The sequence below is a fragment of the Trachymyrmex septentrionalis genome, unplaced genomic scaffold (assembly GCF_001594115.1).
Source record: "Trachymyrmex septentrionalis isolate Tsep2-gDNA-1 unplaced genomic scaffold, Tsep1.0 scaffold16, whole genome shotgun sequence".
Taxonomy (NCBI): domain Eukaryota; kingdom Metazoa; phylum Arthropoda; class Insecta; order Hymenoptera; family Formicidae; genus Trachymyrmex; species Trachymyrmex septentrionalis.
The window spans coordinates 882,595-906,818 of record NW_017304758.1 but is presented as its reverse complement, the minus strand read 5'-3'; the positions used below and the strand labels follow the sequence as shown (position 1 = coordinate 906,818).

General features: G+C 37.1%; 1 protein-coding gene across 1 annotated transcript; it reads left to right on the top strand.

Moving 5' to 3' along the window:
- Positions 1-22,629, top strand: LOC108746167 (homeobox protein prophet of Pit-1-like). Its single transcript, XM_018482768.1, has 6 exons — positions 1-235; positions 6,546-6,673; positions 6,924-7,031; positions 16,491-16,673; positions 20,221-20,320; positions 22,350-22,629. Exons 1-6 carry the CDS (start codon positions 16-18, stop codon positions 22,454-22,456), a joined length of 846 nt encoding a protein of 281 aa, XP_018338270.1. The 5' UTR covers positions 1-15; the 3' UTR covers positions 22,457-22,629.
- The last annotated feature ends 1,595 nt before the right edge of the window (positions 22,630-24,224 follow it).

The following is a 24,224-nucleotide window of genomic DNA, read 5'->3' as shown; positions in this document are numbered from 1 at the left end:
GGCCAGAACAAGCTGATGGATGAGCTCAGGCCGAATTTGGGTCTGCTTGGTGTCGGTCTAGTCGAGAACGACAGCTTCCATCTGAATCACAATCAGGAGAAGAGGAAGTGCAGTAGCGCCAGTTCGAATGAGCAGGACTTCGGCCTGTACGGGGTGCATCAGGGTCTCGAGGCGAGTCCGCCGACACCCGCCGCGACGCCCGGTAGAAGCAGCGTCGGGGCTACCACCACCGTCGGTGAGTATCGCAAATCATTTTGCCGAGAAAGTAGAAACGGTTGAAGTCTGCATCTTGCTTTATTGTTTAAGCGAAAGACCAGCAAGTAGTAAATTTATAGTTTTATCTTAGCGCACTTCAGATTTAAAATGTTGATTCTGAGTAGTAGTATTTCTTCTGTTGCTAACTCCAAAACTACATTAGAAACTTTAATAACTTCCTTCCATACAATTCATATTTTATAAACAATATTCAGTGAAATATAAACCGAGAAGTGTTTAAATATAAATAAGAAAAAAGTATACTATATTTTCGGACAAAGCAGGTTGTGGTGCTTAAATATTCATATGGAAATATACATACAAATACAATTATCGGCTTTATAAGACTATGCATCGATTTGGTTAGACTTTCATTCATATTTTATGTCATTAGTTATTAAAATAACTTGTTGTTAACATAAGTAAAATTGTATTGAAATAATATTCAAGCAATATATGATTTAATTGATTAAATATATACGATAGGATAGTCCATAAATAACCTTATTTGTGTCTTCAACAATTAATGTCGTAAAAATTAAAATGACTTATTGACTCATCCACGTAACAATGCATTATAATAGAAAGAAGTAAATTGTTTCGACATGCAAATGACAATTTTCTAAAAAAGTGCGATAAAATTAATCTAAAGTCATGTAATTCGGCATGTTTCTTTAATGTTTAAGGTATCGCGCTTTTCACTATCGTTAGGAAAGAAATGGGCATCGTGTCATCTCGAGATAGACGTATTTTCCGCTTGTTGAGCCTCGAGCACGCGTTCATAGTGCAACACGGCCAGCTCGAAGTGTTGACAATGGGTCGGGTGGACCAGACATATGGTGGTACCTGTTCTATGGACTATTATTATGTGCTAGTGGGGCTTAAGGGAGCTTAGCACTGAGGGTGTCGTTAATGGGGTGGGCTCAAAACGTAGCTTGAACGCGTGACGAGTCTCGCACCCCGTTTCGACGATTCGAAAGACTCGTCGAATCGGGATCGAATGAAAGGGCTCATCTCTAATTTCCTACCGCTTCTGCTGATTAATGAGTTGTAATACTCATATTTCATAACGTGCGCATGTCGATATTATGTTCAAAACGTGAACTTGCACTTGTTAAATATGAAGTAGAATTATCGCATCTCACACAAAACAAATGTTTTAAAGATATAGGCCGGTATTCATAATTCGCTCTTGTTTTAAGATCGTCTTAAGTAAGTCTTAAAATACTAATATGTCTCTGTGATTGTCTTGTGACATTTTAAGACTATAAAACCGATTTTAAACATAAGAATGGTTATCGACCATAATGCAGTTGTCTTCTATATTGTAACCATAAGTTATTCTCGATTTTAATTAATTAGATCACTTTAATAATCGCTTTACTATTAAATTCCTCTTATTAATTAATAAACAAGCGAGCCAAAATAAATACATTAAATTTATAAACAAAGATGTTTTTCTATAAGACTCTCTCTTTCTCTTATATTTTTATTGGCTGTCAAAGTTGCTACTTAAATTATAATCATTTGCGATGAAATTAATTAATATATGCACTTTGTATGCACGTGTAATAAATTCTTAACGCATATCTTTATTCTTGCAAAGGATATGGCATTCCATAAATACGGAGTTCAACAGGTCGCAACAGCGATTATTAGGGTTTTTTCGGCCTTATTATATCCGAAAATGAATTTTCGCGCGATGGTACCCCAATCCGTAAACGGCGATATTCTACGCTCCGTCGCACCCTTCAAGGTCAGGGTTCCCGGAAACGAAATGAGACTACCGCGGGATTCTCATGCAAATGAAAATCCGACAGCCGCTTCGCAACGAGAGGAAAAAGAGGTAGCGGAATAAAACGAGGACGGAGCAGTGGTGGAGGGAAAAATTAATGTCGTTAACCCCCTTGCGCGTACTCCTGGGTATTAAAAGTACTCGGGCGACGGTCTTCTGGCGCGCGTTTCCCGTGTCCTCCTTAAAACAGGAACGTTCACTTCTTGTTGACTGACCCGTAACGTTGGCCTGCAACTGCAACTTCAACTTGGAAAAAATGGATTCGTTTTACGCGTTCGATTCCTTTCCTTATGCTGACAATACTGTAATCTATATAATTTCGAATTGCAGCACGAAAACAAAATTTTATTTTTGAATCTGATCAAAATTCTTAGTGAACGATAATTGTTATCATTTGTAGCTATTTTTTAACTTTTAAAGTTTAATATCTTTTGATAACTAAATTTGAAATTTAAACTGTAAAGTACTAGAAATTAAATGAGGAGATTGAAGTTTTTTTATTTATTTGCCCTCTTTTTCAAGGCTTAAAGAACATTTCGCGGAAAGAAATTCCTGTCGTTTATAAGTCAAAATAACTTTAAATATCTCGCCATTTGCATGAATTAATTCCAAGACACTTTGTGCAAGAATAGTATTGTATATATTTAAAATATTTTAATCTTTCTCTCACACATGTAATGACGAACAAAATTTAAGAGTATTCTAAAAACATAACTTATATATTTCAAAGAAGACTATTAATCATCACTTTTTAATATATATTTGTTGTTAAATATTATATAATTATATATCGGATTAAAAAATTGTTTCGTGAATAATTAAAATTTGTATATTTTTGCAAGTAAATAGTATACAAATCGATAGTAATTGCTCATGCATCTTGTTCGCCAGATTGTAAATGTTAAACTTTTAATATATACACATTTGCGAGTAACAAATGGAGAAACTAAGATGTTCCCAAGTGAATTTGCACAGCACGAGAATTTTTCAATGACGCTGATAAAAATCTAAATTAATCTAAATAAAATCCGCAGTTTGTCGCAAAAAGAAATATATCAGTAACATATGCGTGTGTATGTGTATATGTTAGATTTAATTATAAAATTTATATATATATATATATATATAACATAATCAATATATATGCATTAAATTTTGGAAACGCTCATATCACTTTTGGTCGATAATGCATCCTAATGTGACAGCAGATGCCGACGGATGGCAGCTGTAGGTCGGAGGCTACCGCGGTCCGCATTACCAGTAATCCTGTAAAACGTGTCGTTCGTCGCGCATGTCAGATCTCACCGCATTAAAATCACCGCTAATTACCCTCGGTTCCCCTGACCGTCTCCAAAATCTGCGGGGGCAGATGTTCGCCGTGCCGTGCCATCCACAATGCACCCTCGCATCACGCTTCTTTTTCGACGGGCCTTTCTCGAGTGCTGCTCGTCGAAAGTGTCGACGAACAGCTTGTAACTCCGTCCTTAACAAAGGGTTAACTCGGTTGCGAACGGCCGGATAGTTCGTGCCGTTTCGCTGACATTTTATTGTTTCTACTCTACTTTCCTCATCCCTTCCCGATTAAGAGTTTGTTCTGCGAGAAATCATATTGCAATTTTTGAAACATGCTAAGTATATTGAGTTATTCGTTATTTATGAATTTTTCGAATAAGTCAAAATGAAGGAAGAGAATTAATTGCAAATTGTTGTAGAAATAAAAAAAGTGATTTGTTATGAAAGACTAGAATGTATTAGATTTTTGATAAAATTAAAGATGTTAGATTTTTTTTAACTACTTATAAATTTCATTAAGATTTATAAAAACCCAAATTAAAAGTTTTTATTTTAAAGTATGATATACATTTTAATTTCTCCTTTTATTTAAAGAAAATTCTCATTTGTTTTTCATAAATAATATTTTTAATTTAAATATAAATTTTCACATTTTTGTAACAGTTAATTATCACTTATTAAATATCAATAACGTTCAATATCAATAAAGTGCAAAATATAAAAAGATTCGTTTTCTCTAAATTTTTAGCAGAAACTGCGGAAAAATGTTATATATATATATGTAATACATATAAAATAATCTTTCTAAAACTATCATTTGTGATATATACAAAATGCTATTTTATATCAAGCTCTAATTATATTTTATTCAATATTAATATCACAACGAGAAATAACTATTATGTTTTTCACGGTAACAGTAATCTCGTGATTGTAATAATATCTATTGTCCTTTTGATAAACGTTTATATTTCGTTTTTATAGCATACTCGTTTTAACAAACATAGTTTGCAAGGGTATGATTTTTGAGCAGATTTTTACGTCAGACGCAAAACTGACAACCGAAAATTGCCTATTTTCTGCAATCGCGAAAACTCCATAATTGCATAAAAACGGATTCACATCCGGATATATTGAAACAGCAATACGCAAATATATTTCGCGAATCTAAATTTACGGTCCAATAATGAACTATTTGATTCTTTATATTAAATTAACAAAATCAATATTTATGAGATCGTATCGATAATAGTTGAAGAACGTTTGTATTTTATATTATTTGTTAAATATATTACTTATTCAAGTATTTTATATTATATTACGGGGGATATGCAAAAGAATAGGGAGAGAGAAACATCATTGCCCTAAAGGTCGATACCCCATTGTCACACACCGTGGATTAATGGGAAAAATTAATTTCGACATCATAAAGATCACGAAAAACACTTTTTTACCGATACCTTTTATGAGACATTAATTTTATTTCGTATCATTTATGAAAATCTCGTTTCAATCTGTACCGGTGCGAAAAAATTAGGATGAGCTTTTGATTGCGTTAAAACGGGATATAATTTTAATGGAACAAAGTAATTCCAGTTCGCGTTATCATAACTTTCAGAATTTAATTACGTATTATGTATCATCGAATACTTAGTAAAGTTCGTCTCTTATTATTCTTAATTTTTTTTTATTTTCTTGCATTATGTCGAATAAAGCTGGAAAAAAGTTTTCAAGATTCTGTTTTTCATTTGTTATATTGCAAAATGTCTAAAAAATCCGATATATTTTCAAGGTTATATTGATAATATTGATACTTAAAGTAGCTCTAAAGAATTAAGCATCTTAGAGCAATCCTTGACTGAAAAAAATAGCACAAATAACAAGAAAAAACCGTCATGCGCAATATCATAAAGCACAGGGGGATAGCTCGAAGAAGCGGGTCGCACGGGGCCCTTCGCCTTCTTCGCTGAACTTGACCGAGTTTCCCCGTTCATCGGGTAACCGGGCAAGGTATGTAAAGTGGACAGCATTCATCCTTGAACATTGAATCAGCATGTAACATGATTAGGTCATTAACGCCCTAACCAAGTTAGCATAGTGCGAGGGACTTCGCTCGCCACGCTTACCCCGGGTCGGTGCGACCTGGTAGGTATCTACGTTCGTTCATAAAGCCGGCGCCGCGACGCCGCGCTGCGCCGCGCCGCTCCGCACTGCGCGAATGACCAAGAAGACGACGACGACGACGACGGCGGCGGCGGCGGCGGCGGCGGCGATGACGACCACGGACTTCTCGCGTCGGAGGTTGAAAGTTCGGCAGATCGCGCCTTCCATGGAATATCGAATTTTGCCGGCAATGAAAGGAGATACAGGAAATCGAGTTTCGGTTGTTCCGATACCGTTTCGGCGCTATTCTTGACTCCTTCATCTTTACGGGCAGACAATATGAGTCGATCCTCTTTCACGTATAAAAAACGCTTACACTTAAGCGTCGTTAAGTCGGAGTTTGTTTATTACGTTGGAACCTGAGAAAATGTCAGATAATTTGGTTTGGCCGCGAGGAAAAAGAGTTCTGCTCTCTCTCGGTATTATTGCACTTTCGAAGGGTGGGGAGATACTTTTCGCGAATTACGTTAGGTTTGTTTACGAATTCGTAAATCTTCGAGAATTCTTCTTATTTCAATAACCGTATAATGGTAATGGATTAAAAAGGGAGAATTTAGGTGGCTCTTTCAGGCTAAAACGATCACTTTCTGTATTATGCAAGATGAATGTGATTTAGGGAAGTTCTTTTTACAATATAAATGAAATTACGTAAAACTTAACACGTTGTTATTACGGTATCTAATCGACATGCAATTTTACTACTCAATATATTATTTGACCCGCCACTAATACGCCATTAAAATAATTTCAAGCGCAATCGGTGGATAATTTAATTCGTGAAATGCGCGAAGTAATTACACACTCGTGCAAAATACAATTGTGCAATTCAATGTTAATGAAGTTGAAATTTATCTGACGTCATCGACGTATAGACATTATCGCAGTTTAATGTGAAGCAAATACGATGACGTACAGAAGGTCTCTTAAATTATTGTTTTTTTTTTATTTTATGAAATAGCCTTTTAAAGAGACAGTTGGATAATAGATTTATCGGATGGTTTCATGAAAAATGTTAAACTCGCTTTTACCTCTTTTCCAGGAGCTGAAGGCGCTTTTAAGAAGTTAAAGCCTGACCCTTGCGCTTCCAGTCCTCACATTGGTCACACACCTACCACAGCTAGCTGTCCAACACCTGCCCGACGGCGACACAGGACTACCTTCACTCAGGTTGGTAGACACAGAAATATTGCGAAATTTCTATCTTTTTAATGAATTTTATGAGTAATCGGAGATGTCTTTCTCGATATCTTTTCATTTTAGAAACTTATGCGTTTCCCGAAAAAAATCTTCATTTTTTTTTTATGATTCTTTAATTGATAACGGCATTTTGATTACCTCCAATCTTTCGTACCACGTCCAAATTTCCTGCCGGGTAGTTCAAATAGGCCTTTACCACGGTTTTCCAATTGTTTCGCAGGAGCAGCTGGCAGAATTGGAATCGGCGTTTGCAAAATCCCATTATCCGGACATATACTGCAGGGAGGAATTGGCGAGGACCACCAAATTGAACGAGGCCAGAATTCAGGTGAGTGCTCCGCTAAGAGAAAAACAAACCGCTCTTTCTCCCGTTTCTGGCGTTTCTAACGAAAGGTATCCTCTAATTAAATTAGCAATACCGTCTCACTCGCATGTATTTTATAAGAAAATCTAAACCTAGCGGCGATTCTTTTTACATAAAATTTCAGTAGATTCAATGATACGAAGACAAGTTATTATAAATTTTTTTTTGGTACATTATCATTAACGAAACTTTTGGATATTGTACTTGTTATGTAATGCCCGTATCAAGAATAAATTTCTAACATTTTGCCACGAGAATTGGGTTTGGACGCTCGCCGAAAAATTTACAGACATACTTATCTGCTGTCTATCTTTATGACTATGACTCACTGTATAATTGAATCAAAGACGCATGTGGGGTGACGAAATGAAATTACGGGCGCAAATGTCGGTCCAAGACACCCTATATTCTTTGAGGGTCGTGGAATTGATCAGAAGGGATGAAGAGATTTTTCAATATACTTCTCGATATATATCGAGGAATCTATGCAAACCAAATGATAAAGTTTGGCGATATTCCTAGCTTTATAATTGAGACAAGAAATATATTTTGAATTCTATTATATTTATATATAATATTTATTTTTATACGAGAAGAAAGGGGGTTACGTATCACGGGAAATTATGGCATTCAATTTTTTAATTTCTTCGACATGGAAAACGCAAATTCTACGACAGTAGTGCGGTTTGTGATGACATTAAGGATGGAGGATTTGGTAATGCGGTAGAAAGGGTCGTCGGGGAGGATGGACGGGATGCAAGAGAGAAAGAGAGAGAGAGAGACAGAAAGAGAGTGGAACGATGTCGGGGACTGGTTCGCGTATACTGGGGCCCCGATTCCGAGCCGAGCGGTACATATTAAAACAGTCGCCGGTGCGTTGCGCTCTTTTGATATATAATGCAGCGGGGTGTTGTTTGAGTTAAAAGCCCGGGAACCGCCGCGACTTAACCCTGTTAAACTGCGATGCCAAGTAAAACGCGGTTTGCGCTCGTCGCTCGCCGGTTATAACCGATGCACAAAGTGTTCGCCGCTGAGGGCCGTGCGCCCGCGAGGAGCCGCGCAGCCCGCGCGTCGGGGTGATCCTGTGCTCGTTTCGACCTCAAACGCGAGAAAGAGGGAAAGAGGGAAAGAGAGAAAGAGAAAGAGAGAGAGAGAGAGAGAGAGAGAGAGAGAGGAGGGATTTCGCAGTTTTAAATGTCATTTCCAGTCGCTGGTTTTCCGGCGCGCGGCTGCCCCAGAATCGGCCAATTATCTGTAACCTGCAAAGCGCGCGCCGTAATTAACGCTCGCGTCATCGCGAATTTGCGCGCGTTTCGACTGCTTTCGGCGAACGACAGCTTTACCTCAAATGGTGAGTTCTCTCTCTCTCTCTCTCTCTCTCTCTCTGTCTCTCATGATAGCTTCATATCATTAGAAAATATTCTCCTCGCTAGTGTCTTATCCCGCGATAAATTAACGTTCGCCATCCACTCCACTTACATTCGTTTCTGAAATTCACGATATTCTGCTAGCTATATAAATATTTGATATAAAACCTCGCTTAATTATATAAATAATAAACGCGTTTTGTTAATGATTATGTTAATGACTATCGGTGCATTAAATACCTAAAAAGGCATTTAAAATGGATTGCGACTCGGTTGATCGCTTCGGTGTAACGCTAGAGCGAAATTAGTTCTTCGGCCTTAATTAGTCCTGCGCGCATCGCAGAGTTAAAAATTTCCCCAAAATAGCGATCGGTTATTGTAAAATGGCGTTCGATTGTAATCCAATTCGGACACATCAATTTCGATACGAGGTAATATCGATGAACCGCAATACAAAGTACCTGATACTTTCGACGCGAAATTCGGAGATTCCCTCCTATCGGTTCGTATACGCGGACGCAGAGGGCAAACGAAAATTTCGTCGTCCCCTGGAGGAATCGAAAGGCCGGTTTAGGGTTTAGGTAGGTATCCATCACAAGACAGGGATTCTCAGTGTGGAAGAAAAAGGCAGGATGGCGGCAAGAAAAGAGGACCCTTGTCTCTCTCTCTCTCTCTCGCTCCCCCGATGTTCTTTCTAGAATCCCTCCCTCCCCTATCCACCATCAACCTCCGCGTCCCGGCGCCATCTCGCCCTCGTCGTCGCTCGTCTCGTAGTGGAAGGAATAGCAAGCCCGGCAAGCCTGAGACGTTTCAGATCTATCTAGGGTGGAGAAAATTCAATTTAAAATGGCGGCTCAGATATAATGGCAGCCTCCGGTACAGCGTCACCCAACCCCCTGCGCGCCCAACTCATCTCAACTTTGCCACCCTCGTTCGTCGTCTATTTCTCTCTCGTCCCTGCCTCCACGGCCCGTGTCGCTATCTTTGAGGAAACAGAATGCCGTGACTAGCGCGGTAGCTTTTAAAGGGACGGCTCTTCTACATCCAGCAACGTCGCTCGATTGGCGGCGCTCGCTAAAAAATACATTGATCCCGCGCCCCAGACGCGTGTTGCTGCTCGTAACTTTTTTCGCGGGATATGCAGAGTCTGAACGACATGTAATCGTATACTTCTGAAAGAAGTGATTTTGAAGATTCGAAGATATCAATTGATTCTTGTCGAATTATTGTGACCGCAATAATGATAATAAATTATTCTTGAGATTATAATAATCTTAGGAATAATTATATAACTTAATCGATTGTGCGACTTTCAACATCTGGGAAATAATTCTAAACAAGAGTATATCCTGCAGAACCTCCTGATAAAGTTTCAGTTTCTATGCAGATCGGTCCCTAATAGTGACGCAAATTTGCTACGCGATTTGCAATTTCTCTAAACGCGCAAACGCGTATTAGCGCACGCTGAATGAGCGTTTTCCAGAGACGAGACACGGTACACCTTGCGCGGGATCGTTTCCGTCCATTTATGTCATTTCGAGTGAGGTTTGCAGGAAACTTGGTAGGAAGATGTAATGTGCTGCTTCGTGTACTCACACACAGGCATGCAAATAAATTTAATAGGAGGATAAAGCAAAACTCAGTCGAAGTGAATGTTTTCCATGATTGCTTGACAATTGTAAATGAAAATGAAGTAATTAGGATTGCGTTAAATTATTTAAAAAAATTTTTTTCTAAGCAGATAGATAAGAGATTTACTTTTAATCTTTTTAAATAGATTTATTTTAACAGAATTCTCTTAATGAAAATATTTGAGAAGGCAGTAAACATATTAATTATATGTTGGAAAGATGGCACAGTGTCTTCCATCATTAAGACTATTGTTATAGTATTGTCGAGAGATCACGAAAGTATTTGTGACGATTATTATAATAATAGTAAAAAATCGGGTAACACCCGATGGTAAGAGAATAATTCTCAAATCACCGCACAAGAAATCCCATTACGCTGAAGAAAAAGAAAGGAAAAGCCCGAGCTCCGCGATATTGAGTTAGCCGAGTTTTCATTCGACCTTTTTACTTCGATTCGACTTCCGATCGAAGCCTACCTACCGGTCGTTTTACGAAATCGCCTTCTTATTTGACAGGAAACAAGGAAATTTCAAGGAGTAGCAAAAATAACTGATGAGTACTATGCTTCTCAACTTTACTTTTCGCATTAGAACTATAGTTTATGATTAAATACAAATTATTAATTATTCTGAGATATGAAATTTTCGTTGAACTGATTAATGTATAAAGATAATTTCCCTATTATATTGATTTCTATATAAGGCAAAATGGAATGAATCAAATTCTTCAATTTAAAGGTAAGAGAATTTAAATATATAGAAAATTATGAAGTTTAGAAATTAATATAGGTGAAAATGTAAAAAATAACATAGTTTTCTTACTTCTTTTTTTTTCCAATGCATTGCTAGTACTTTCTCAATTGCTTACAACTTTTTTATTAATAAAGATACATACATTTGCTTAGTATTATTGTGTTTATGAATATCTGATGTTTCGCAATTAAAAAAAATTTTTTACAATATATTTATTTTTATGAAAGTTATAAGCAATCGAGAATTAAACCATACTCAGTTTGTTTCCGTAGAATAGTAGCATTTAATAATTCGTTCTTTCATACATAATTATGCTTGAGATTACGCAATACGAAAAATCAATAATAATTTTCAGAACTTTTGTTTCTGTATTGTATGATTTACTGTATTTCAATGACCCGGTATGTTAATTTGTTGTGATAAGGATAGTTTGCGATTCTATTGGTATGATGCTCAAATTGAATACTATTTGTAATGTTTCTCTAAAGAAGCCGCAGTCCCAAGTGGTCGAATCTCATTGTCGGTTTTGGATTGCATAACTACGAATTCGATTGTTGTACATAGGTAACTAGGAGCTCATAGCTTCCGAAATGAATGCGCAGTACATACTTATGTTACACAAGTATTACGCTCTTCTCATCTTTTTTTGGCAAAAAAGCCATTACCGGGAATGTATCCATTTTCCCAGGTTAGTATGTGGGTTAGCTATCAGAGTGCAGTATTCTCTCAGGCATACGGGAGGATAGTTTTCTCGGTCGCGGTCCTCAAAGTAGCAGACATTTTGAGCCGCGCACCCCCGTGGGACAGCCATCTCGCTCCTCCTCGTCCTCTTTCTCCCTATTCGGTCTATCTTTCTCTATGAGCGAACGTGGCGGGAGGAGAAGAGAGCGCGGTTATTGAATTACGAACTCTTAGCTTTCCAGTTCTTGCAGAGTGCGCGCCTTAAGGGACGTGGGCGCGCTCACTCGCGCGCGCAAGTATGTTCTCGAAAAGCTCTTCTAGGGAAGAAGCAAATAAAAGGAATCGCCCTTTTACCGGATCTCTTCGGGCAACCTGTTCTACCCGCCCCCGTAAATGCGTACGGTACGTACAGGATGTACATCAGCATTTGGCAGAAACGCCATCGAAAATTTGGAGTTGCTATCGACTTAACGAAGACGAGGAATATTGAATAGAAATACAAAGCTTGAAATAAATTGTTGAGATAAAATCCATTTTGAGGAATAAATATCGAACCAATATCTTTTGTTTTTTTTTTAAGTATCGCTGAAGTTTAAATTTAATCCGGGAATAGTCACTTGGGATAATTTTATACCTCAGTAGCAAAAATGTAAATTGTTAAATATTGTCTAACATATTTTCTTTTTTAATTCTTTACGAATCTTTGAATATGCAATTCCATTAAAAATCCATAATAAAAGATCATTATCAATTAAAATTTTTATTTTTTAGAAATGCTGTCATAATAAACTACTCAACATGCTTATTTCATTTAATATTTGTTTGGTTTCTACTTATTTTTTTTTTTCAGAAAATCGTGATTAAATATTCACATCTATAATGTTCTCTTAAATATTAAATAATAATATACAATATGTTGTTAACAATAATGATTTTAATTGAGGTGTAAAAATACTCCAGATAACTTTTACGTAAAAAAAAAAGAAAAAAGCAGATGAATACTTCTGGATTAAGCGAGAAGTGCATTATTTTCGAGAGCTTACAGTTGTTTCGCTGCACACAGCCAAAGAATTGTCAGTCAAAGGATTATCAGTGTTCCGTCATTTTTACATTTATGACAACTGCAAATTTCAAACTGTCTGTCCAGTTTCTGTTAATTCTCGAACACTCTGTACGTATATACGTATATTTATATGACTATTCACAACCGTAGTCTCGATTATAGTGAAGACGCGCTTCGTTTTAGATTTTAGGGAAACACGCGGTATCGGGTTAAACGAAGCGTAGACAATGTCATTTGCATACTCACGGCGAAAATACAAGCACGTACACGAAAAATTTCCCGGGGCGAATTACGTACGGAAATGGAGTTCTTACCGCGAGTTTTCTGAAAACCGTTCTCGTCAAAATACGAAGTCCAAATGGCAATCAGTCGAGCTGTTCGCAAGCATTCTATAAATACGAAAATCTAAGTTGAATAAAATCCAATAGTTCGAAATAGGCACGATTTAATCATACATTTAACAGTTTTTTTTTTTATAAATAGCTGTAAAATTATTTTATTTTATTTTTATTTACCCACAAAAAGAACGGGCTTATGTGTTTTTTGCGAGTAAGTATATAGTTCTTTATCTTTATCTCGATGGAATACGTTACGAGTACTTAACGCTCTTAAAAAAGCGTCACGTATGTTATTTGATATTGATACTATTTTCTAGTTACGCACGTATTTATAATAGAGCTAGCCTCGGTTGGTATACACGGATAAAGGTAATGCCAGATTATTCGAAAGCCGGGCGTGTTTTATGCAATTGCAAATCGTCCCGCGGCGTGAATTCCAATGCGGATTGAGATTGATTATGCGACTTGCCTCGCACGTACCGCGATTTCCATACATGTGAGTTAGAACGATGCACGCTCGTCATATGAAAATGTTAATCAAGCCCTTTGTTAAGAGTCTTCAAATGTGCTAACACCTTCGAAATCGCATGTACGCCTTTTTCTCCTCTCCCTCTGCCCTGGTTGCCGCGAATATTTCTTTCGCTTTACTTGCAAATTTATGTAACGCTGTTAAAAAGAAATATCAAACTCGATAATATCTATAATTCCGCTGTAATCCACGGCCACTGAGCGTCTTAGCGATCCCTTTCGACGCGGAATTCAACTTCAGAATTAATATTCCGATTATCATCACATTTCGATAATCGCCCCGATTCTCTATAATATTCCATATCCGAACTGAGTTCTGTCTTTCTCAACTAAGTAATCCCGGATTCCAGCCAATTTCGCGACAAGAACTTAATCTAAATAAGACTCTTCTAATTACTCTGCTTGACATATCTAGATATTTCTACTATAAAATTTTACTCATCGCAATCTTCTACGTAAAATTGTCGATCTTTCGTAATTAGAATGTCTTATTATACCATTTTTGTTCCCATGTCTCGCGATAATTGAATGTACCTATACGTGACGTAAAATCAATTGTCACATTTGGGACTTTTAATGTTATATCGAAAAGTAAGTATCTGAAAACGTGTTGCTCTTCACATTCACTCGATTAAATAATTAATTCGCGAATTATTCGCGTATATTCTTCAAAACAAGCATTCTATTTTGTCATAACATTTAATTGAAACTGACTCGCGTTGATTCCGCGATTTGCGATTCCACTCAACTCGAAGGCAAGAAGACAATCTAAATAAAATCTAATTGTAACTGCGCGAAATTACTTGTCTAACTTCGGCTCTCAATACCGTACCTATACAGACCTATTTGTTATCCACCTAACAGTCTAACAAATTTATAATGGCATAAAGATTAGTTTTTCTATATGGTACATCTTAAAATGTATCTTGCGTGCAACTGTATAAAATAAGACTTTCTTGCTAAATAAAATACTTTGTACAAAACATTTGTACAAAAGACATGGTAATATATACGATCATTGATGGAAATAATTTCACTACTGATGAAATATTAATTTCTTGTGTAGGCGTTGATCTCTTCGGCGTGGGTTGACGCGAGATAGATCTTGACGTAAGTGACGACCTTTATCTGGCGCTGTCTGACGTTAATAAATTAGCATAAGGATTACTTTATAATTAAGCTAATTGTTTAAAATGATTATAAAATTCCTTTTTATGTTTGTCGCGAGAAGTAAAGTTCTTATCGATTGACATAAAGCGTTTGAAAGAGTGCTTGAAATAATTAAACACAAAGGTTTCTACAAAGGGAGTTTTGCCGAGATTAGAGATATTTGCCTTCAACGAAATAATGAGAGAGATAATAACTTTCGTGGTAAAGTTTACGATGCGTTATTAAATGAGCAGCAAATAAATTAAAAATAATAAAAGATTATAAAAATAAGTGAAATTGTTAACTTCGATAAACAATAAACGAAGCAAGATGATCGTTTGCAACCTTATAATGAAAATCCGTTTCTTCTCTCTGATATATAGTGAATTTTTTTCTTCTCCGTACTCGGTTTTTAATACGAGAACATCGCTGCGGATATTTCACGAGGTACTCTTCGGAAGCGCCATACTTCCACATAAAGAGTGATAGAGCTGGGAAGAGAGCGAAGTAGAAAGATACAGACAGCGCAGGAGAGAAAGAGAGAGAGAGAGAGAGAGAGAGAGAGAGAGAGAGAGAGAGAGAGAGAGAAATATGGAGAGTTTGAGAGAGAACGAACCCGTTCGAGCCACCCCGGTTCGTGTCACCCACTTCTGCGGCGATGAGAGAGGGTGTACAGTAGAAATGTCGATAAAACGTGTCGGCCAATGAGCGAGCCCGATGTGACGTCACTGCCGCGGCATCGGCCAATCGGGTGGCGCCGGTGACGTCACCGGTGAGGGTGGAAACAACCCAACCCCGACCCGGGACGAGAAGCCGCAGGCTTTTCTCTTTCTGGGGGAGGGGGGGGCGCTAGAAAGAGGGGTCGGTTGGCAGGGCGGGGCGCGAGAGTGGAGATTGTCGGGGGTTACAGAAGGGACGGAGGAGGGAAAGAGAGAAGAGAACGGATGAGGGGAAGACCGAAGGGGGGTGAGGAAACGCGCGCCGGTGTGGATGCCGGGGTGAGTCGCCGGTGGCGGCTCAGGCAAGCCCCAATATGGGTTTACTAATCCCGCGAAACAATGGAAATTGCCCGATGCAAAATGGCGATAGGTAAACCGCCCCGGGTTGCTGGGTGAGGCCGGGGGGTAAACTTAGGATCCCGTTCGGATAAAAGAAAAAAAAAAAAAAGAAGAGGGTGCTTTTCGGCCCAAGAGGTTTGTGTCCCTTCTTTGATCGACGAGGACCGTTAACTCGATGCTCTCAAATACTTCGTGCGTCTGTATTATACACCATTTTGTTAGCTTCTTGGTCGCCATTTTGCTATGAGCTAAAATAATTATTTTTACAAATGTTTCTGTATATCAAAAATTTATATCAAAAATATATTCGCGTAATAATATTTTTTAAAAGAAAATAAGACAGAATGATATATTTGAGATATTCTAGAACTAAAGGAATGCAAATATGTGAGCGCAAGATCGAAGAACTTTGACGTGTTTCTGTTCATTCCAATTCTGAACTATTTACATTGGCGGAACCAAAAAATATGCAGAAAAATTAATACATAGAACGCCATTTCAAAACTATTCTGTAAGCTCTAACTAAGCGATAGACGCTACAATTTGCATTGCAAAATAATAAAAACGTAATTATTCTCTTTCATAGATTGTTTGTGTAATATGAAATTGCATTGTCCTACTAGATACTAATATACTTAATTAAAATAGGATAACAATTAATGTTTAGCCAAAGTTACACTGAATAATCGAAACAAGAATGATACAAACTTCGTTTGCGCCATTAGTGCTTCGCAAATGATGTTGCCCAGAGATCGAAATGATTATCTACATTGCAAATTATATCGCATCGCTTAAGCATCGTTAATACGTATTGCATCGCGACCGTTTGTTTACGCCATTTCGTCTGGCTTCGTAGGTTTGGTTCCAGAACAGAAGAGCGAAATACCGGAAGCAGGAGAAGCAGCTGCAGAAAGCTCTGACACCAATTCCCGCCTGCCAAGGTGCCATGATGAGGAATATCTATCCTGGTGCTAGCAGAGGTTATCAACCCTACCCCCATCCTCACAACAGCATAAATGGCATAAATCGTTATCCCCAGGTGAGGCTCCCTTACGACGCGCAGGACGCTTCTGAAATTTCATTATTATCGATACCCGCCGCTTTGCACGCTCACCAATGCACTCAGCGCGAAGACACGTCTCCGATAATGGCAAGTAAATAATATAAACAAGAATTACAATTATGTCATCCTCGAGGTGTACATACCTGCTTGTTTTGCTACATAAATCTTCATGTAAATGCGCGTGTAAACGTATAACGTAAAAAAAAAATTTTTTTTTTAATTCGGGCACAAATAGATCGTTTCAAATACTTTATTCGAATTTCGTGCGTATTGGTCAACATGCAATATTATTGTTTTTTTATATATATATATTATTTACTATATATTATTATTTTCTAGAAAAATAGAGTAATAAACAAATTACGATAAACTAATACATCTTCTTGCAAAGTGGCTCACTATCAATGCGCCATGTTTGATAGAAGCGCAGCTATAGAATAAAGATACAGAAAAGTACCATAAAAGATTTCGGGACAATCATAGATTCGGTCATCGTTTCGAAGGTTCCACATATCGGGAATGAATTCGATGCGTTTCTCGTTAATGATTTTAACCGAGGTATTAAATTGGAGTGCACCTGAGCGTACGTCCGGCGCATCGCTATCGGTCGATATAGCTAAATTGCATTTCGGCTGATTAGTTGGGTCGGCCGGATTACCGAATGCCTACCCGCTTTAATTGAGCCGATAATTCAAGCGTGTTTCGGTTTCCCTCCGAAAAAAAGAAAGAGACTTATTATAGTTTATATTATAGTTATCCTTCAACACTCAAGCATGATCTATTAATACCTTGTTGAATGTCTAAGACGGCAATTTACACACATTTTTTCACCGCGCAATATGTCTGTATGTTTTCTTGTTAAAGGTTTCAAATTCCTAATAACAATATACCAGCGAAGTTAAATCCTATCTGAAGCAAAGAAAACTAATGATTATTCTATAATTAATAATTCTACAATTATCATTTAATAATTAATAAGTAAAAGCGTCGGATACAAGGAAAGAACGATTTCGTTTATTAATTAAAATATTACAACTCAGGCTTCAATGAATACAAATTCAGAAATTAAAGAAATTACGAGAAGGCTATTCGAGCCAAGTGGGTGTCATGTGCTATTAAAAATTACATTCAATTCCTAATTTTAAAAATCAAACGTTTCACCCAATTAATGGGGTCATATTCAGTGATATAAAAATTCTTTTATAAATTGGAATTCCAATATATGAAGTCGCTATATGATTTTTCTTCAAAATTTACATTCAATAGTCATTGCATATTGAATTATAACATAATTGTAATCCTACATTTTATGCGTTATAGATAGATAAGCTTAGATCTTCTATATAGTCTCACGGAACAATATTCCTTCCCCTGTTATTAATCTGTGGTGATCGTGGCATAGAGTTGTGTGGCTGCTTTCTGTGCTAAAGATCCGAGTTCAAATCCACCCAGAACATACATATTAGATTTTATTTGATCGTCATCTCTCGGAAAACAATGGTAAACCACTGAGAGTATCTTTGCTATAACAACCTCTTTTAAGGCCGTTTAGATACAACGCTAAAAATTGTAGACCATGTTATATCAGAGAATATATGTACAAGAGGTCATCACGTCTTTGATCGATGTCTGAGAATTATATGAGACACAGCCGTATAAAATAAATGTATACGTACATATCTAAAAGGCATAGAGGATAAAGAAATAAAATCGACGATTTATTTATTAAACTCTTAGGGGGAACAATGATTGTTCCCACTAGAAGTTCTGTGTCTTAGAAGAGGTTGTTATGGCGAAGATATTCTCGATGATTTGCCTTCTGAGAGGCGGCGATCAAATAAAATCTGATATGTATGTTCTGGGTGGATTTTAACCCAGATCTGTTCCAACTTGTAATAATTCTAAAATTGTAGTTTTTATTATATATTTATATCACTGAAGATGATCACATTAAATAGTATGATTTTTAAAATTATGAATTGAGTGTAATTTTTAACAGAACGTAATACAGCTTGGCTTCGATAGCCCTCTTTTAATTTCTTTAATTTCTGGTTTTGTTTATCTAAAAACTTACAGTTAGTTAGATACAGATCTGAAAATAAATTTTGTTTGAACTACAAAATAATATACAGGGTGTTTGGAATTTAAATGTCAAAACTTCGAGAACGTGTAGGGGATTGATAAAATTAAGAAAAAAAGTTATGCTCGTTTTTACTTTGTTTTGAAGAAAACTGCAAAAAAGACAAAACATAGTTGCTTCGTTCTCGTACTGCCGCTGAAGTATTATCGTCGCTGAAATCGTGCATGAAACAATAATAATAATTTCGTTTTCAGGTGAAAACTTTTTTATTTGTTTTTTATTGTTATTTTTCCTTTCTTCTGTAAATTCGTCAGTTACTCGTCAGAAGTTATCGAGTGAATTATTCCTTCACAATATGTCGCGTTCTAACGTTAAATATGCTGATATGATTTTTTCGTGTATAGCTTCTTCGACAAGAGGTCAACATATTTTAAACAATATCTACATTAAGCATGTAAATAAATACAATATGAATAAGTAATAAAAAAGTACAAAAATAAAAATTAAATTGTCTATTTTGCTATTTTTTCCAAAGCAAAGTAAAAACGAGCATATCTGTACAGCATTTTTTTTCTGAGTTTATCAATCCCCTACACGCTCCCAAAGTTTTGACATTTAAATTCCAAACATTCTGTATATATAGAATGCTCAACCTAATTATTAAAATTTTTTTGCAGCATTGATCATCATACTTGAGTTTTCTACATAATTATTTTGATGGTCCAATAAAATTATTCTCAGATCTAATTCATTTATCTAAATTTTCAGATACCCTACTAGCAAACTCATTCTTTTCGTGGAAAGTATATTTTACCATCGCGTAATTTTTTTTTATGATTTAGATCCTTTCATTCCTACCTTCGTCGGGAATTGTACTTAATAATCGTGATATCACCGTAGAATCACGTAACACGTTGGAAAATTGATTACGACCAGGAAATAGATACCGCGACGCATTATTAATTTCCATCAGTTCCGAACGTATTACACGGTTAATTTTTATAATGAAACCACCCGTCGCATTCGATTTTGCGTTTGCCACTGCCGACGAGTGGAAACGTAAGAGTAGTTTCTAGCCGATAATTATGTTTCATATACGTTAATTACCGCATTACTTTCCTCTCGTTGTTCCAGCTCGGCCGCTCAAACCGCGCGGGTAACTCCGTAATCTCATTGATATATCGCGGAATCCATTTTCGCTCGTTCGCTCATTTTACGCTTGCGGAAATTAATTACACGTGACATTAACACCGCGTCTTCTTTCCCTCCTTCTCCTATTCCTTCTTAAACGTGACAGATTTTATATTTATTATAACGTGCAATTAATATACTGACCGATTAAAAGAGATATCACGTATCGCAGGATGCGGTAAATCGTGGTCAATCCCCAGAATCGCGGATTGGATTATCAATGTCGTTAATCGTGATGAATAAATGTTTCAGATGGGCACGACGTCTTACCCGAGCATGACTCAGCCGTTCTCCATGTCGCATTCAGCGTCGAATATGTCGGCCGTCACCGGCATGCGACAAGATGCAATGGGTAAGTCATAAATAATGCAACGCCAGTGCTTTGGGTGTGTGTAAAATGAGTACGGCGATGAATGGCTCGTGAGCGCGGTTGCGCTCTCATTTGGGTCAAGGATTATGCAAATGTCCTTAATCCCACAAATATCCCTTGATATCCTCACGTTCGTGGGTAACCGATTTCACTTTTTCGCGAGGTGTCAATTTTCGCGTGGTTATCACATTGCGTTTCAAATGCAATCTCTAAAATTTATTATCGTAATCTTTACAGAACGAGAAGCCACCACAGTGGCTGAAACAATGCCCTATTTTAGGGCAAGGAAATACAATGAATAATGAAACTTATTCAAGGAAAAGCTGTAAGATTAAAAAGATAGATCCCTGACCTCTAAAGATTAATAGCTGTGATATTTTAATGGCTTACTTATTTTTAAATTGAACTACGAAAATAGCCTTAATTAAAAATCTAATTTGTTGAAAAACGTATTACATTAAGCTCATGATAAGTAATAGCTAATTTTACTGGAAGAGTAAAACGAAAGGAAGTCAATTTATATAATGTAACTTATAATATTTAACCATTAAAATTTAGGAAAGAGCAACATTTTAATAAATTAATGTAATGTTTATTTAACAATTATAATATTTATAATTGTATTATAATTTATGATTGACATTATAATTGTTAAATAATTATATTTAACAAATTATGATATTTAATGAGAGAAATGTTGCACCGAGAAAAATTTCTGGTTGAAAATGAACGAATCAAAAGATTCTGATCTTATTATCTAACTAGAATTATAATAGATCAACTAGAAAATTCCAATTTGTCCATTTTCAAGAATTCCAGTTAAAACAAAACTCCTTTTTCTGTGTGCAATTTTCTAAATTTTAACTTTTTAGATATAATGAAATATATTACAAATAAACATTGATGTTTCCTCGCGTTAATTAACAATTATTAGTCCTACAAGTGTACTGACTGCATATACATATTTAAGTATTATTTTATATTTGAACGTTGTTTTTCGTGTACGTCATTTCCTTCCTCACGAGATCACGCGGACGTGGAACGGACGCAAACTAATTTCTTTGGCCTCATTCTCTTGTCCAGCATCTCACGACGACTTTCTGCACCATCTTCGGGCGCTGACCCAGCGTTATCGAATGACTTCGCAAAAATCCGGAGCGGAAATGGCGCGAATCCGACGCCCGTGCACAAGAGCGAGAGAGCACCGCGCGTTCTCCCAGCCTCCAAGACGTTCTCTCCATTTCCGCCCCAGCGCCGTCTTACACCATTTCCGGCGCGAGATGGAATATCGCTTTTAAATCGAATCAAGACTATTCGCGAATTGGCTCGCCCGTCGGGGGTTGCACGGTGCAAGCAAGCGATTGCTGTACGAGTGTGCGGCCTCTCCGCGCTCGCAATCCCGTTGCCTCTCCTTAACGATTTAACGCCTCTCTCTTTAACGTCTTAATACGATAGCAAATCGACCGATTAGCGGAGACTCGATAAAGCACCGCGGAAAGTCAGTTAAATCGAATCACTCCAGGATTCTTTCGGGATAGAAAAGAAATCCAGCTTCTCCGCGTCGAGTGACGTCCGACTTTGATTTATCAAACGGGTTAGTAGTGTCACGTGGATTCTACCAATTAAAGCTAACGTTAACGATCTTATAGTACTATTGAAAAAACGGAGAGGACAACTTCTTGCTGAAGTATCTAGAAATTTAGCTATACACAGATCCGAAAATAATTTTATTTGGACCATCAAAATAATTATCCAGGACGTCTAAACTAGTTGCTAACTTCAATTTTTTTCAATATTGTTATCAATGTTTAAACATCTTATATAAATATTTTAATGACCAATAAAATTATTTTCAGATTCGTATCTAAATTTTTAGAATACTTCATATACTAAATTTTTAAATACTTCTACAGAAGTTCTTTCTATGCATGTAACTCGCAGATTGACTAAAGAGAGGGAGACTGTCAGGCGAATAGTTTGTCTAAAAATCCCGTCTTTTTTCCTGTTTCAGGAATGTCAGCGGAGGACGAGTGGTACAACAAGAGCATCTCAGCCCTGAGAATGAACACAGCCCACCACCCGAATCTGGCCGCACCAATGTTACAATATCAGACATAATTGTAAACGGAGGCGAGAGGGCAACTCGAGGGTCTCGTCAGGAATCCGATGTCGTATCTATGATCAAGCCGATCGATGGAAGAAAAAAAAACCGAGAGCAAAATGACGAACTCGACGGAGCCCTATCGACGTTTTGCCGTTTCGCAGAAAGAAGAAAAAAAAAAAAGAAATGAGAGAAAGAGAAACAGAACCGTGGATCGATTTGCATTATCGCTAATCGGCTTACGCGGCCGCGTCGACATTCTGATTTCGTGACGCATTCTCGCATCTCGCTTGCAGCAAGCAAGCTCGATTTGCAATGGCATACACATGTCGCGAGGCATATACACGCGCGAAAAGCTCTTAATCCGATCACGTTCTCGTGTTTCATCGTCGTTTGGACAGGCCGAATGTAAGTTCGAGCACGACGTTGAAGATTGTGTGCGATAACGAAATAACGGGACTGTGCGTTTATCTCGAACGTTTATTCGGGATGTGAATTTCTAAAATTCAACAACGTTGAATTCTGAAAATTCAACAACATGCGAAATATCGTGTTGCAAAATATCAATTGGCACACATAGAACCTCGTGACTTTTTTGTGTAATTTTTGCGATTTACGATTCATTACGATCGACATACAGATTGTCTCTGGTATCGCGTATTTCCTTTCTCGATTGGCAAATCTTCTCACAAAACATTTGCGAGACAGATTTTTTACATCAATTTTGAAACAGAATGTTATCAAAAAGAAGCCTCTATCAATGAAGTTAAGATTAAGAAAAAAAATCCAAATGTGTGCACCAAGTATTTCAAATATATTTCAATAATATTTAATAAAATTAAAATTATCTGATTGGTCTAATCTCTAATTATAATCTTTAATTCGCAATCCTTGATACGTAATATGACATGTGCTTAATGAGAGGCACTGTGCACAAACAAAAAGCCATTTAAATTTGGCTGTGTGAGAATTTGAATGTTTCCACAGATATGCGCTTAAAGAAAGCGTAATTATCTTCTTTTTTTATTGTGTGCAGGAGAAAATACGCAATGTCTGAGATACCCTGCGTTTTCGATTCGTAAACAGCGAAAAATATCCTGCAATTAATAGCGTGTACAGAAACGTAGAGCTCGTTTGCCGCGAGATCGTCGTGTATTTTCTACGTGTAGCCATTTCTTTTCCCCAGCGTCTGGTTCCTTTCGTTCGAGAGACGCGTCGCACCGCAAATAATGCATTCACGTGCGTGACATTCCGTTAATCTTCTAACAACGATACGTGCCACACCTTCGTTAATTGGCGAAAGAGGGAGGGCAGAGGACGGTACTGTACATAAATTGGTGAAAGAGAAGAGATATAGATACATAGAGATTGCGTAATCGGCAGATACTCTAGCATATGCGATTTTTCAATGTCCTTTTAAAAGTGTAAGCATACCCTTAGTGAATGATATTAGGCATTGATTTGTGTGCTTATGTTGACCACGATTTTGAATAATCAAGGAGGGGGAATGGGGGCGTATTGAAGGGGGATGGTATCTGACAGTGTTTTGCGTTCGAAATTTGAGGGGCGCCAGGGTTTCCTCGTCGCGACGAGCAGATCGTCGAAACTCATCCCTTTGTGCGGATCAGACGCCGTCGCACATCGATATAGGGATGCATTAAAAAAAAATTTTCATATTTCAATTCTTTAAAAAAAAAATTAACATATGGAAAGAACAATTCTGTTGAAGTATTTAAACATTTAGCTAAATACAGACCTGAAAATAATTTTATTGAAACATTAAAA

Excerpts from the sequence above, each read along its gene's own strand:
- LOC108746167 (XM_018482768.1), top strand. The coding sequence starts at position 16 with ATGGATGAGCTCAGGCCGAATTTGGGTCTGCTTGGTGTCGGTCTAGTC. Across the intron at positions 236-6,545 it reads CGGGGCTACCACCACCGTCG|GAGCTGAAGGCGCTTTTAAG; the intron begins GTGAGTATCGCA and ends CCTCTTTTCCAG. Across the intron at positions 7,032-16,490 it reads TGAACGAGGCCAGAATTCAG|GTTTGGTTCCAGAACAGAAG; the intron begins GTGAGTGCTCCG and ends CTGGCTTCGTAG.